Below are 16768 nucleotides of genomic sequence, written 5' to 3'. Positions count from 1 at the left end.
TACAGTCAAAGATAGGACCTTTATTCATCGGAAAATAGAACAAATTGAAATTTTTCATCGTAGATTAACTTTACGATTTTTTTAATTTTCCAAAATCTATGGGAGTCAGTCCTCTGGACGCATTCAAGAAATATTTAATGGAGATTTTACATTATTCCCCAGAAACGTTTCCGCCAATAAGTAAAATCTATTATATTCTGCCAAAGAAAGATTTACAACAGCTTCCGGAGGCTTCTGACCCACCAAGATTAAATAAAGATATTTTGAATTTGACTGATTTCTTAGAAGCTTCTATGTCTGAAGAATCTGAAAGGCTGACTCTGATGGTGACGTCTGTATTTGAGCAAGATCTGGAGGCAATTAAACGCCTATACTTTAGAAATGCCAAGGCACTTTTCCTGGGCAAAAAGATATGGATGTTTCCAGACGTAACTAGATCAACCCAGGAGAGAAGGAGAGCTTTTCTATCTCTTAGGGCTGAAACTTTAGCCCTAAGAGCATCATTTTATCTTAATTATCCTTGTAAATGTGTGATTAAATTCTTGGGGATAAAATATGCTTTTTTTTCCATCCAGAACATCTTAGTGAATTTATAAAAATGAAGAAATTGGCTGCTGGCTAGAACCAATTATTCAGGCATATTTAGTTTGGATAGATGGGTGCTAAGCTATATTATTTTTATGTTTTCCTCAGGATTTCTCCATGTATTTTCTTTCATGTGGCCCTTCTTATAGTGGTCTAAAGAGGGGGAAAATGTTTTTCTTTCAAAAGTATAATTGTAATTACAATTTTAAGTTCCGTATTGCTGGTTCAAGTTTGTATATGACTTGTAAAAATTTAAATGCATTAAAAATAAAAAAAAAAGAACATGCTAATCCCACGCTGGAAAACATTTTTAAAAATTTCCAGCGTAGGAGACGTGTCTGGGGGCGGATAGTAGGCGTGCCTGAGCTGATCGGGTAGCGTGGGCACATTACCACACACTACCCCAATTAATGCATAAAAACATAAGTATTGCCTAAAAAACACACATATACAGTAAAACCTTGGTTTTCGTTCACTTCGGTTATTGTCGTTTTTGGTTTTTGTCGGTTTTTTCTTCAAAAAATCTGTCTCGGTTTTCGTCGGTTGCCTCGGATTTCATCGGTGTGCCCACGCTGCTGATTTTGTGTTCTCCTGTGGCGTTGTTTCTAGTTGTGTGATCATCACCCCTAGCTCCATCATGGGTCCAAAAAAAGTTTCCACAGCCAGTAGCCCTTCAAAGAAGAAGGCCAAGAACACGATCGAGTTGAAGAAGGAAATCACTGAAAAATACGACAGCGGCATTAAGATTGCTGAAATCGGCCACATGTACGGGAAGTCGCCATCCACGATAAGTTCCATTGTGGCGAAAAAGGTAGCAATAAAGGAGGCTAATGCAGCGAAAGGCGTGAATGTGCTAACGAAACAGAGATCACAAACAATTGAAGATGTAGAACATTAATTTGGATCAATCAAAAGTCTTCAACTGTGATGAAACTGGCCTCTTTTGGAAGTAAATGCCATGTTAAGTAAATGTTCCTTTATTCTTTACATTAGTCTTTTATATTCATTTCTTATTGCCTCGGTTTTCGTTGGTTTCAGATTTCGCCGATTGTTTTCGGACGGATTATCGACGAAAACCGAGGCATCTCTGTATAGCAGTGACGTTTAAAACTTAGCTGTAATGGTCCAGGTCCTGGAAACGGAATCAGACCATGATAGCATCAATGACAGGTTATTGCTGTATACGAGTGTGATTTTGGAAAGATTTTTTTTTTTTAAAGTTCAACAATTTTTTATTAATGACAACAACAATGACATACATGCACCATAAGTCAGCAAAAATTCTCCGGTACATTTGATTCTCTACAATAGAACCCCTCAGGTACATTCCATCCTTAAGTTTTAACATTTTGTTTCTCCCCCCTACTCCGTTGATTGTACCTTGCCAGCAGTTTTATTGTAAACCATACAAATTTGGTATCTTCACTATTAAATATACAAAAATCAAACTTAAACTATATCCAACGGAGTCAAATATAAGAAACCATCATGCATCATTATTAGGAATAGCCCCAGTCCTTTACCTCAATGTTATGTATCTTTCTTTTAATGTGGAGCAATCCCAAACAAACGAGACACCATACCCTTGTGCCCCACATTAAACAAATCCCCAACATATCCCTTGGACGAGTATTTTTATGTTGTCATTTGCCATTGAATATACTTAACCCCCTTAACCCCCCACCCTCCTACCTCCCCTCCCCACCCCTCCGTCCCCTCCTACCCTACCTATCGTAGGAATCAGATGTATGGTCTTATGTGTGTGTGGTTGTAAGCAGCAGGATATTCTTTCTTATGATGTGTGATATCCCAGCAGATTCACAACTTATTAAGAATATGGCTTCTACCTTTCTGTGTTAGAGTCCCCAAGAGTGGGCCCCAAATACTAAGGAAGCGCTGTTTACGTTTGCAAGATCCTCTTGCCTCACGCACTTCCCAGTCCATCAATTGATGTGCTTGGTTACGCCAATGCCAGTATTCTGGTGGACTCTCTGACACCCAGACCTGTAGTATGCATTTCCTGGCTACTAAACTCAGCTTACGGCACAGAAGTATCTTAACCGCTGATAAACCCCCGAATGACCCCAAACAGTCTAAAATTAACTGACAGGGGGTGCCTGTTATCCGTGTTGATAATATATAAGACAAAAATTCCACTACTCTTTGCCAAAATCTCTGTGTCTTGACACATTCCCAAAAGGCATGGTAAAATGTGTTTTCGTGCTGTCCACATTTCAAACACACTGGTGAGTGAATCCCTCCTGCCCGGAACAGTTGTGTTTGTGTAAAATATGCCCTATGAAGTGTCCTAAAAGCACATTCCCTATACCGGGCACCCGTAATTAATTTAGGAATCCCCTTAATTTGTCTGTCAATATCCCAACTGGTTAAATCTAATCCTAAATCTGCTTCCCACCTCTGCCGAAGCTGAGCCAGCCCTTCTCTCGGAATCAGGATCCATAATTTTCTGTGAATGCCCGAAATAGATGGAGTCTCAGGCGAAATCTCATCATAAAAAGCCTGTACCTTTTCCCCCAGATTGAACTCTAGATTCTCCATACCCAAGGACTTAACATAATGACGGATCTGATCATATGCAAATACATCCCCCCATCTCTGTTCAGCACGTGATATTAATTGGTCTAAGGGTTTAATTTTCCCTGAGGTGTCTAATATATTATTTAGCTTACAGTATCCTCTGGTTTCCCATTGCTGAAACACCGGATTTTCAAGTCCCGGTAAGAATTCCGGATTCCCTTTAATCGTTATTAATTCCGATATCTTCGGGTCTCCCCCTAAGCTTCTCCCTAGAAATTGCCATGCGTCCCAGAAGGGCATTAATAAGATGCTATGTCCAAAGGCTTTTGGTATCATCTGTCTTCTGGTATGTAACAATGCGATTAAATTAAAGGGCTGAAAAAAGGCCTCTTCCAACTCACGCGGCACATGTATATTAGACCCAAAGATCCAATCTCTCAACGCCCTCAAAAGACAGGCCATGTTATAATACCGTAGATGGGGTAGGCCGAAACCTCCCTGACTCCAATTTCCCATTAAAAACTGCAACTTAAATTTTGCCTTCTTTTTTGCCCAGCAAAATCTCATCACAACCTTATAAAATTGCCTAATGTCCTTTTTAAGAAGCCACAACGGTAATATTTGCAATACATACAGCCATCTAGGCAGTATCACCATCCGGATAAGACTAATGCGGCCTCCCAAAGGCATCATCAATACATTCCAGGCATCCAATTGCCTTTCTGTCTGCTCTAACAGCCTGTTGACATTTAGTTTATATATCTCTGCAGGGTTAGCTGTCAGAAGGATCCCCAAGTATCGAAATGCGCCTTCCGCCCACTTCAAAGGGAATCCCTCAGCCCACAAATGACGAGTGTCCGATGTTACTGCTATGGCCTCTGATTTATCCAGGTTCAATTTAAAGCCTGAATAATCTCCAAATTCGTGAAAAAGATCTAGTAAGTCTTCCAAGGATGGTCGCGGGTTTGTGATTATGACCAATAAATCATCAGCGAATGCTGCAATTTTAAACTCCTGCCGACCTATCCTCACTCCACTAATGGCTAGACAATCCTGGATGTCTCTGATCATGGGGTCTAAATAAAGAGCAAACAGCAACGGGGATAAAGGGCAGCCTTGCCTGGTCAAGATTTTTTTTTTTTTAACCAATGACTGGATATTGCAGCCGCATACTTTTGGATTTTGGTGTACTGTTTAGTCTCCGAGGCTTTTTCCCTGCCCTTTTATGAATATTATGTCAATGTTTTACAGCTGATTGTTTTTCACATCACTGTAATATTGGAGTTTGTCCGTATTTGTTTTGATTGCATTAATAGACTCCATAAACCTATACATTTTTCTTCATATTAGTAAATAGACCAAGGGCTTCACCCGAAGCTTGGCATCGAGACTCCTCAGTGCCGACAAGGACGACGTCGAATCCTCACATCACCTCGGGGTCGGGTCTAACGCTAGCCAGTCCCGGGGTCCCTGTCTAGCAGCCATCATCGAACCAGGTGGAGACCCACTCGACGCACTACTGCTTCCAGTGTCCATGAGTCTCGAAGCTGCCATGTGGACCGATGCTCCTGATGCCGATGCAGTCTTCGACATCGATTCCGATGCAGACGTCGAGGACTCTGACCTGGCTCCAAAAATCTTCTCGTGTTCAGCCTCTCTGGACACCAGAGTCCTCTTCTTCATGCAAAGGACACAGTCAGCAGGGCTATGGAGGGCCCTAAGCACTGAAGACACCAAGAATGGGTGTCTTTGCCAGAGATTGTTCAATTGCACTGGGAAGAGCACTTAAAGCCACTGGGTACTTTAGTGGACATGGACGGAAAATCTTCCGATGCCAAATCAAAAGACACGATGGTGCCTGAAAAAGGGGCAATGCACCAGAAAAAAGTCATGTGAAAGACCCAACCTGAAACTAGGCCTAAACGAAGCCTAAGTCATGGAAAATAAAGGAAACTTAAAACTGGCAAAAAAGAACTAAAAATATATGGGAAGAGAGGGAAAAAGGCCTAAATAAGGCACAGCGAAAAATCATGAAAAAGAAGCCAAAAAGATACCAAAAAAATGAAGCTCTTCCAGACCAGAAGTGAAGAAGAATTACCAATGCAACCTCTTTTCACTGCAGTACTACTACTACTACTACTACTTAACATTTCTAGAGCGCTACTAGGGTTACGCAGCGCTGTACAATTTAACAAAGAGAGACAGTCCCTGCTCAAAGAGCTTACAATCTAATAGATAAGAGTGAGACAAATATAGGACAATCAAGCCATTGTGACATCACTGATGAGGTTGGCTCTTAGGCATTGGTGGAATGAGGCATTATGACATCACAATCTCAGCTCTGGTTAAATCACTGCTATATGTAATACTACTACTACTACTTAACATTTCTAGAGTGCTACTAGGGTTACGCAGCGCTGTACAATTTAACAAAGAGAGACAGTCCCTGCTCAAAGAGCTTACAATCTAATAGACAAGTGAACGGTCGGTCCGATAGGGGCAGTCAAATTGGGGCAGTCTGGATTCACTGAACGGTAAGGGTTAGGTGCCGAACGCAGCATTGAAGAGGTGGGCTTTAAGCAAAGACTTGAAGACAGGCAGGGAGGGGGCTTGGCATAAGGGTTCAGGAAGGTTGTTCCAAGCATAGGGTGAAGTGAGGCAGAATGAGCAGAGCCTGGAGTTGGCGGTGGTGGAGAAGGGTACTGAGAGGAGGGATTTATCCTGTGAACGGAGGTTACGGGCGGGAACCATGTCCTCGCAGCGTGCGGGAAGGCACCCATGCCCTCTGTAAATTTTGTTATAAACTCCGAACCAAGCAACATGGTATTGCATTACCCACTTGTGAGAATTAATAGCCTGCTTGTCCTCGTAGAACGTACAACCTCAGAACAGAAAATCTACCTGAAGTTGTCATTGTTTTGTACATAATTTCAGTGTGAATGCTTTTGTGAAGACATCCTGTGGTAAATTCGGGATGTGCGTGCACTACCCATGCAGTAAGAAATAAAATATGTATTTTTTTGCAGTGGGTGCATGTCTGGGGGCCGAGAGTGGGCAGGTTCTGCACTAATTGGTTAGCGCAGCTACACTGCTGTACACTGATTATGCTCATCAGCCCTTACCACTGACAAAATGGGTAGTGGTAAGGGCTTTACGTGCTAACCTGTTTTAATGGCCATGCACTGGTGGCAAAATTAGTGAGTGGCTATTTATACAAAAAAAAAAGGAAATTCAGCCATTTTACCCCAGCAGTAAAAATGGCCTTGGCGCGTGGGAAAGACTGCGTAAGGGCGCTATGGCCACTTTTTACAATGGTTTGGTAAAAGGATCCCCTAGTCTTTAGACTGTAAACTCTCTGGGGACACAAAATATCTACTGTACCTGTATGTGAGCTAAGGGCGAGAGCCCCTTGTCCCCCTTCTTCTTTTCTACCTCTCTGCCCCTTCCCACCAGCTTCCAATCTTCTCTTGTCAACTTCCCCTCTGCCATCAGTGTTTCCCCAAGTCCAGTCCTAGAATACTCCTTGCCAGCCAGGTTTTCAGGATATCCACAACGAATATACCTGAACTTGATTTGCATACACTAACTCCATTATATGCAAATCTTTCATGCATATTCATTATGAATATCCTGAAAACCTGACTGGCAAGGGGGTACTCCAGGACCAGAATTGGGAAACACAGTGCAATGCAGGACCATGCAATAAATATGCACAAAATTAATGTGAAATAAATGCAAAAACATCTGCACAAATAGCTCAAAATGTCCCACTAACGATGGCCAGAATTTCACATTTTCTGCTGCTGTGGTGTAGATGAGAATGTGCTGCTTATTTCACTTGATGCAACAGTGTTCCAGCATAAGTGGCTCTTGAGGCAGCAGAAAATGCAAAACACTGTCCACTGTCGGTGGGACATTTATGAGCTATTTGTGCAGATAAGTTTTAGCAGCCCCACAATTCGCATCTTTAAAAATTTGCTACCTTATAAAAAACTCTCTCCTCCACCTAGGTACGTTGTCAGTATTCTCTAAATTCATTTTATTTGGGGTGGGGTAACAATATATTCCCTCTACTTTCTAAATACTAGAGATTTACTATAAAGCATGATGGGATAATATCTTCTCTGTCTGCATTAACACTGCCACCCAAGCTCCAGCCAAAATGCTTCACGCCACCCTGTATTTAATAAAACCACTGCCTTCCTTAGCACCTCCAGAGACTCACAAGCACAACAGAAGTTGTCTACTTCTAAATATCTCAGTAAGAAGCCATGCATTCTGATCATGAAAAGGAAAATGTAGGGTTCTTTCAAAAAGTTAACCAAAACATTTCAGTCTCTTTGCACGGTATTCTTCCAACCTTTCATACCAAAATAAGCGAATTATTATGGTTAACTTCAACAGCAGGTGCCGGCTGATTCGATAAGATACTGTAGAGCATTGCTTTGCAGGGTGATCCCTCCCTTCAATGATTCGGGCCCAATTGTGCTTGTTCGGACGGGCCATGCACAAAGCTGCAGACACCGCATTATGGCACGGCGCTGAGCACCCCAGATCACGACGTGCCCCAGAGGCCAATGAACCCCTCGCAGGCCATCGATCGCCCCACCCCAATTCTACCTGAACATCCCCTCGATCCGCCAGCCCGACACCCCAGCTGCATCGCCCAGCCCCAGATGGCCACCATGCTTACCTCCCCAGCAGAGAGCCGTCAGCAGCAACAATAGTAGCGGGCCAGGAGAGCGGGCAGCCGCCATGATCCCAGCCGGGTAGTGAGGGAAGACGGTGTGGTACCAGCGGCTGTGCCAGCAAAGACTGTAGTGGAACTGTGGAGGAGAAGGAGAGGACTGTGTGTGCCCCGCCCTCTGCTTCTCCAGTCCGAACCCAGGATCGGGAAGCCGGCGGAGGGTACGTACTAGGGGCAGTGTACGACTGGCTCATTCATTGTTCAGTCTTATGCAGGTTTACAAGTAAAAACAAAAGATGAGGCTTTTTGCTGCACTAAATATATTCATTAACTAGCTGTGACTGAGGAGATTTCACTCCCAAAACCTAATCGAGAAAGGCATGGGGGGTAGTTTGATCTTTTCATTGGGGGGAGTCGGGGGCGCTATGGACACATTATATTAATTTGCATACATACATTTATCCCCATAATACAGACAGGATAGGACGCCAATGTATCAAGAATTAAGTTTTTTTTTTTTTTTAATGAAATGAGCCAGCAGGCTTACAATAAATAATGATATAACAGTTTACATACAATAGATTTAGGTTTCTAGTTAACAGTTAATAGAGACATATATATTTTTTAACAGATACGTTTTTAAAGCTTTTCAGAATAGGAGATAAGATTACACCATTTCCTCCCATAAGTAAATTGATAACAGTCCGTGGGTTTGAAGGCACAGCAGTAGTCAATGGGGTAGCCAGGACTGAATGCCCCCCCCCCCCCCTCGGTAGAAAAATTGAGCTGGGCCCCCTATAACCCCATCGCTCCCTATGTGGTGGGGACAGGGGAAGATGTATATTTCCCAAAGATGGCATATTATAGTTAATAAATTAAGAAGAAAATAAATTTTTCTATAGTTGGTCCTAGGGTCTCTTCTGGGGTTTTTTTTCCCTTAACTCTCTCCGTGTCCACCGTCTTTCCTGTGTGTCCCTATCCATCCTGTTCAGCCTCCCCTCTGGGTCCCTGTCATTCCCCCCCCCCCCCCATGTTCAGCATCTCTGTGCCCCTGTCCCCTCCCCTTGTTTCCAGTACTGCCCCTCTGTGTCCCTGTCCTTCCTTCATGGCCAGCATCTCTTCTGTTTCCTTGCTTCTCTCTCTTCCCTTGTTCCTGCACCTCCCACCCCCCCATGGTGCAGAGACACTGTTTGTCCAGTGTCTCTACACCTCTCTCCCCTGGTCCTCTCTGTCTCTCTTTCCCTCTTCCCTCCCCCACCCAGCCCAGTGTCTGCCCCCTCTCTTTTCTGTCTAAGGATCTTCAGGATAGCAAGTCCTCATAAATTGGTGATGTCATTCAACAGAGCCTGTGTTGAGAAACTTCCAGAAGCTTAGCCGAGATTGGGTGGCAGAGCCGGTGGGGGTAGGCGGGGCTAATACTGGGCAGACTTATACGGGCTGTGCCCTGACAATGGCAGATACAAATCAAGGTAAGGTATACACAAAAAGTAGCACATATGAGTTTATCTTGTTGGGCAGACTGGATGGACCATGCAGGTCTTTTTCTGCTGTTGTCTACTATGTTACTTTGGTCCAGGTCTCTGTCTTACTCTTCATCTCCCCCCCCCCCCCCAAGGTCCAGCATTACTCCCCCTCTCTTCCTATTCCCCTATGGTCTCCTCCTCCCCGCGCGTCTCTCCTGCCCTCCATTCCACCCTCCCCCTGGCTCTCTGGCTTCTCCCAGTGTTGTAGTGGGTGCCTGGCAGTGGCAGGGCCATTCCTCTGTCGCATCCCACCCACAGGAAATGCATTAGAGAGGGAGGATGCAGTAGAGGAAAGGCCCCGCCGACTGGAGATGGTCAGTTTTCAGGGCTGCCTCTGCCATCCACCCGCCACTGCATCGGGAGAAGCCAGAGAGATGGGGAGGATGGAGCGATGCATGGCCAGGCCAGTTGCGAGGGAAGGATGGAGCAATGCAGGGCCAGACCAGTTGTGGGGAGAGGAGGAGATGGAGAGAGGAAGGTAGGGATGTCAGACCTGTGGTTGTACTCGCGGTACGCTGATTTGTACACCATGGCCAATACAGCAGATGCACGAGGCTCTCAAGATGGCGTTGAAGGCCCCATCTCCGACACCAGTTGTTACCCTGCAGGAAGAAGTAGTGCAGGAGCTTAATCTGCATTTGTCTGCTATACTGGATGAAAAACTTACCAAGGTCCAGGAGAATAGTATTGCGGCACTGGAAGTGAAAGTCTAGGAACTGGAGGATCAGGAAAAAAGGTGTTGTAGGAATAACCTACGCATTGTGGGCTTCCCTGAAATGGAATCCTCCAAGGTTCTTTGGACATTGGTGGACACTTGGCTTCCTCAAACTTTGGGAATGGCACTCCCGGATGGCGGCCTGAAAATTGAGCAAGTTCATCGTGTGGGGTCCCCCATGTGCAGTGAACTGAACCAACACCCAGGCTGGTTGAGGTGCAGGTGCTGACCTTTGCGGACAAGGAGCTCTTGAATGGTCTTTATCGGAAGTGTCGATTTTAGTTCAAAAGGTGTTCGATATTTTAGTGCATAAATTGCTTTAGATAAGAATGGGAGATATGTTATCTTTGTGGGTAAAATAAAAGGTCACAAATTCATTTTGGGGAATATTTATGCACTGAATGTATATGACCATGCTTTCTTCTCCAAGCTTTTTGATTTCGTGGGCCAATTTGATGGTTACACTGTGTTGGGGAGGATTTTAGTCACTCAGCCACAATTTGACTGTTGACCACCTAACGTACTAGCCCCTCATTTTGCTAAAAAGGGAGTCAACTGGATTCTGATTATTACTACCACTACTACTACTACTTATCATTTCTATAACGCTACTAGCTGTACGCTGCGCTGTACACTTGAACATGTAAGAGACAGTCCCTGCTCGACAGAGCTTACAATCTAATCAGAACAGACAAATAAGGGATAAGGGAATTATTTAAGGTGGGAATTATAAAACAGACATGGGTACTGTACAAGTGAATACTACTACTACTACTTAACATTTCTAGAGCGCTACTAGGGTTACGCAGCGCTGTACAGTTTTAACAAAGAAGGACAGTCCCTGCTCGAAGGAGCTTACAATCTAAAGGACGAAATGTCAAGTTGGGGCAGTCAAGATTTCCTGAATAGAGGTGTAGTGGTTAGGTGCCGAAGGCGACATTGAAGAGGTGGGCTTTGAGCAAGGATTTGAAGATGGGCAGGGAGGGGGCCTGGCGTATGGGCTCAGGGAATTTATTCCAAGCATGGGGTGAGGAGAGGCAGAAAGGGCGGAGCCTGGAGTTGGCGGTGGTGGAGAAGGGTACTGAGAGGAGGGGTTTGTCTTGAGAGCGGAGGTTACGGGTAGGAACGCAAGGGGAGATGAGGGTAGAGAGGTAAGGAGGGGCTGCAGATCGAGTGCATCTGTAGGTTAGTAGGAGAAGCTTGAACTGTATGCGGTACCTGATCGGAAGCCAGTGAAGTGACTTGAGGAGAGGGGTGATATGAGTATATCGGTCCAGGCAGAAGATAAGACGTGCAGCCGATTTCTGAACGGACTGAAGGGGGGATAGATGGCTAAGTGGGAGGCCAGCGAGGAGTAGGTTGCAGTAGTCAAGGCGAGAGGTAATGAGAGAGTGGACGAGAGTTCAGGTGGTGAGAGAGGAAAGGGCGAATTTTGCTAATGTTATAGAGGAAGAAGCGACAGGTCTTGGCTATCTGCTGGATAGGGGTTAGGAGTGAAACGCACAATGCCAAGAGCTGCCCACCTGATGTTAGCTCCATGTAACCTCAATTTTTTGGTCACTTAGGCCCATTTTATATCTCTGGACTTCTTAGCATTTAGTGCTCACTAATTCCGTTATCACACATGCTAAGCTTTAGTAAAAGGGCCCCTAAATTAAAAGACACATGGCAATTTCAAAGGGGTACACATTAGTTGCATGAAAAAATAAAGTTATAAAAATTAAGGGGTTGCTATTCAAAGTGAGTTAACTAGTTAAGATATGGTCGTATTTGGTTAACTCATGCTGACTAGGCCCCGAGTAGACTGGACTATTTTTTGGTATCAGAAGCTGCGTTTTCCTCTGTTTTATCAGTTGATATATTACCACCTATTATGTCTGATCATTCTTCTCTTCAGTTGCTGCTTCAATTTTGTCTGGGGGCGAGGGGTTCCCTGTGGCACCTGAACCCAATCCCCTGTCAGGATCATGATTTTCAGGTGCATTTGAGGACGTCATGGACACAAATATGCCCCCTCCTGGGACTGGGGAGCTCCCTGACACCATTACCTTTTTGGAAACGGCCATAGCCGAGTTGAGGGGTAAAATCATTGGGTATGCTAGCCATGTTCGCAAGCAGAGAGATGCTCAGATCCTGGCCCTTACCACATAGCTTCGATATTGGAGAAATAAGCATATTTTTACCTTGAGCACCTCTGATAAAGTGGAAATGTTATCACATGGATTGGAACTAGATGCCATTTTGAATCAGAAGGCCATATATAATATTTTGCTGCCTAAATATAAGGTATATCAGTGGGGGAATAAAACCAGTAAGCTATTAGCTAATCTGGTCTGTCCCTCCAAAATTTGTAAATGTATTATGAAGATATGGGTACAAGACACTGTGGTACGTGCAGAAGCGTAGCCAGGTTCAGGGCATGTGGGGAGTGGAGAGTGGACTGCCAATGGTGACAGCTTGTATTTTAAACGCGGCAGATCATGTCAAAAATAGGCGCTGAGACTGTCGGAAGTCCTTTTGAGGGAGCAGCTGATCCCCTAGCTACGCCTCTGGGAACGTGATTCCCCATCCATCTCTCAGGCTTTTTTTAGATTTTTACCAGCAATTATATGGCCCAGAGGCCATGAATGTGGCACAGCAGGATAGTTTTTTCCAGCACTTTGAGCTGCCTCAGGTTACACCTCGGGAGGCAGTTGCACTAGGGCGCCCCACGACAAGCCATCAAACAATTGAAGCCAGCTATGACGCTGGGGCCAGATGGCTTTAGTAACGAATTTTATAAACTCATGGCTGATTTAATAGTGGACTCCCTCTGTGGCTTATATACAGAGTTCCTTACTAGGGGGGAAATGGGGACGGTATCAGAATAGGGCCCATGTGGTTCTCCTCTCAGCATAGACAGGAGCAATTCACAGTCACTCCTATCTAGACCATTAGGGCTTCTAAGGTAGACTAGGGGAAGCTTTCTGTCAAGGGGGCTGGGAGGCCCACTTTCTGTCAGGGGGACAGGAGCTGGGGGACTTGTTTTCTGTTGGGTGAGCCATGCAGCGCACTTTCTGTTGGGGGGGGGGGGGGAGGCTGTGCCACCCAGGTTTGATTTCAGCTTCGGTTTCAGCTGAAACTGTGTGGCAAATTTAGGACAAATTTTTTGGTTTCGGCTTACCAAAAAACTCAGTTTTGTTCACCTTCTAATGCCAACATCAGCCTCCTTGTCTCTCTCTCCCTGCCCCTTCAAAGCAGCATCTCCCCTCTGCCTTCCTTTTCTCTCTTTCCCCTTGTCCAGCATCTCCCCTATTTATTTTATTTAGATTTTGCTCACACCTTTTTTCAGTAGTAGCTCAAGGTGAGTTACAATCAGGTACACTGGATATTTCTCTGTCGCAGGAGGGCTCACAATCTAAGTTTGTACCTGAGGCAATGGAGGGTTAAGTGACTTGCCCAAGATCACAAGGAGCAGCAGTGGGATTTGAACTGGCCACCTCTAAATTGCAAGACCAGTGCTCTAACCACAAGGCCACTTCTTCTGAATGAGGCAGCATCTTTCCTCCCCTTCCAGTATGACCTAACAATGCATTCTCTCCTCCAACCCATCTTGATCCAGCATCTCCCCTCTCTTCCCTCAAGCCTTCCTGTTGTGGCTTCTCCTTGTTACTGCAACAGTGTCACTACTGAAAATATAAGCAAAGTGCAACATAGCCTCCCATTCAACAGATAAGTCTGTGCTGGGTCCTGTCCACATGGCAACAGGAAGCAGGAATCAGACAAGATCCCACAGAGATTTGCAGCTTGAAGGAACAGGAGGCTCCATGGCACTTCAATTTCAGTGCTAACACTGTCGTGGGAACAAGGAAAAGCCACAAAAGAAAGGTTGGGGGAGGGGGGGGGAAAGAAAGGCAGGGGGCAGTGTCTCCACTCACCCCCTCTAAAAAAAAAAAAATTATGACCATGAAGAAAAGGATCCACATCCAGAAAATTCACTGTGGACAATACCTTAAATCCTCATCTCAGTATGCAGCAGAAGTCAGAAAAGCAAATAGAAGGTTAGGAATTTTTCAGAAAGGATTGAATGAATAGACTGTTGATTAGAAGAGCAGACTTTGTGACCTTGGGCAAGTCACTTCGCCCTCTGTTAGCTCCAAAGATAAGAAAATATCGAAATGTACTTGCCTAGAGCTACCCATGAAAAGTTGTCACTTAGGCATAAAGGTATAAATAATGTGTCTGTATTGATCCAAGGTGCAACTGCACTTTGACTGTTATAAACCGTTCTTCTATCCCCCATCTCTACAAATATATATTAGCACAGGTGCCACCTCTGGAGGTGCTTGAGCAATCCCACTCTTAAACAAACGACCCTAAGCAATTTATGTGTACAAGACACATTTACATATCATCTCGAACCCCTTCTTAATTCTGCCTCCTCCATCTTTATTACTATCCAATCCATTTGTAACACCTGCAATCATTTTGAAAATGTACAGAAAAGGGCGAAGGGTGTGGAACAGCTCCCCTAGGAAGAACGGAGAAGAGGGAGCTGAGAGAAGTTTATAAAATCATATATGGAGTGGAGCAGTTATGTAGTAATCAGGTTTTTTTTTTACCCCTTCAAATAATTCAAGGACTAGCGGAAACTCCATGGAACTAATTATTAGCGGTTTGAAAACAAAGTGTGGGAAATTTGATACCAGAGGATGTGGTAAAATAACATTTAGCACAGCTAGCTACATAAGAGATTTAGAAAAGCCAATAAACAATTATTTGCCAAGTAGACTTGGGAAAGCCTCTATTAATGCATGGGAGAGAGCAGAAAAGAAAGGATGTACTCTGTGGGAACAGCTATGTTCTTCCAAGTGACCTGGATTGGCAACTGTCAGAGACAGGATCAGACCTAGTATCTTTATATTAAAATCCTCATTGCCACCATTAACAAGCAAGAATATTGAATCGGAGTGGTTTGCAAATCAAACATACACAAGAGCATGGTGCACCTTAAGGTTTGAGAGCAGAATGAGCAAAAGACATCGCCAGATAATATACATGGATGATAAATATCCTAATGATGTTATTAAGGGGAAAGGTTTTTTTTTTGGGGGGGGGGGGAGGGGTTGATGGGTGATCAAAAGGTGACAGAGTTTTATGACTCAGGAGCTCATTTCCGAAAGAGAAAAACGTCTAAAAAGTGGCATGAAGCAGCATTTGGATGTTTCTTTCCTCACAAAAACATTCAAATCAATATTTTCAAAACAAATTTTTAGATGTTTTTATATGAAGTCCGTCAGAAGTGCATTCAAAACAGAAGGGGGCGTGTTAGGGATGTGTTAAAGGTGGGATTTGGGCATTCCTAAGACTTTGACATTTTACAGCCATAGTAGTCCATTTATTTGGCTGGTGGGGCAAAGGTATGCCTAGTGTTTCCGCATGGGGGGAGGGAGGAGAGGAATGTTTTGCCACCCTAGTCCATCTCGGGGCACCCACAAATTGAAGGGCTGGCCAGCACACCACTGGTTATAGTAGTTACATTAATTCGAAGAGTGGATCTAAATGGGGAGATGTTCATTGGGCTGTCCCACGTACAATCACTTTTTCCTTTCCTACACAACTGGCTTTGTATCAACAGGTGATGAAACACACTGAAACAGAAAAATGATGGCAGATAAAGGCCATATGGCCAATCCAAGTCTGCCCATCCATACCAAATGTTAAACTTTAGAATTCCTTCCTCTTCCTTAGAGGTACAAAAAATTCAGTGGAAAAGGATTAGAGAATGGCAACCAAACAGAATGACTCCCCCTGAGGAAAGACAACAGAGGTTAGAGCTCTACACCTTGCAGAACAGACAGCTGAGAAGAGACATGCTAGATGTCTATTACATTATGAGTTGAGTGCAATGGGTAAATAGGAAAAGGGTTATTTACCCATTGCAGCAATATTGTTAAAGAAGGAACAGCAATTCATTTTTAATTGGCAAACTATGACCCCTCGTGGTCTGAATAAAGAAATTGAGTGGTTGATGCTGTTTTAAATTTCCCAGTTTAGAGCAGGGTGTGTGGCTTGCTTGATAACAGAAGTGCTGGCGTCTTTCTGGGCGCCGGTGAAGGAGAGTGTAGATCGCATTGCAGGTAGCTGTTAGACACTGTTTAGGAAGTAATGAGATTGGGGGTTGGAATAGGTAAATGTGAGAGGTTGACAGACCTTTTTGAGTTATTTTTAGTTTTGATTTTTGTTTTTGATGTTCGTGTTTAGTCTTGTTCTCCTGAAGATGCTGTTTTGAGGAGAAACATGGACTCCATGTAGAGAACAATAAGAATTCTAAACTTAAAACTAAGGGGTCCTTTTACTAAGCTGTGATAAACACTAACATATGCTTAACAAGTGTGCTCCACGGTAATTTCAGAATCTGTGCATGCACTGGGGGCATGTTTGGGGGCAGAGAGTGGGTATGGGCTATGGCAATAGGTTAGCACTTGGGCACTGCTGCACGCTGATGCGCACATGGGGAAATTAGCACATGGTCATTACTGGAAAAATAGAAAAATCTGCCTTTTACTGGCAGCACTAAAAGTGGCCTCAGTGCACAGGAAAGGCTCATGGTGGGGCTACCACAGGCCACTTTTTGGCACTGCTTGGTAAAAGGGCCCTAAGTCATTGAGTCATTAATTTATTCCAACTGAGGCCCTGAGCTCAGTCTCCCCTGTCAGGACCCTTTATTTTGTTTGTGTT

The 16768-nt window shown here is 44.2% G+C and overlaps 1 protein-coding gene across 4 annotated transcripts in view; it reads right to left on the bottom strand.

The window, feature by feature from the left end:
* CD99L2 (CD99 molecule like 2) overlaps window positions 1–7895 on the bottom strand; it is a 134295-nt gene extending 126400 nt beyond the window's left edge. For 3 of the 4 annotated variants that reach the window (XM_030210624.1, XM_030210626.1, XM_030210625.1), the window contains exon 1: window positions 7817–7895. In XM_030210624.1, coding sequence (XP_030066484.1) covers window positions 7817–7880 — 64 coding nt within the window. In that variant the 5' untranslated portion in view covers window positions 7881–7895. The remainder of the gene's footprint in view (window positions 1–7816) is intronic. The other variant, XM_030210627.1, reaches the window with a different exon arrangement.
* Between the last annotated feature and the right edge of the window lie 8873 nt (window positions 7896–16768).

This window comes from Microcaecilia unicolor, chromosome 7 (genome assembly GCF_901765095.1).
Source record: "Microcaecilia unicolor chromosome 7, aMicUni1.1, whole genome shotgun sequence".
NCBI classification, from domain to species: domain Eukaryota; kingdom Metazoa; phylum Chordata; class Amphibia; order Gymnophiona; family Siphonopidae; genus Microcaecilia; species Microcaecilia unicolor.
The sequence above is the reverse complement of the archived record's forward strand: the minus strand, read 5'-3'. Positions and strand labels throughout refer to the sequence as shown.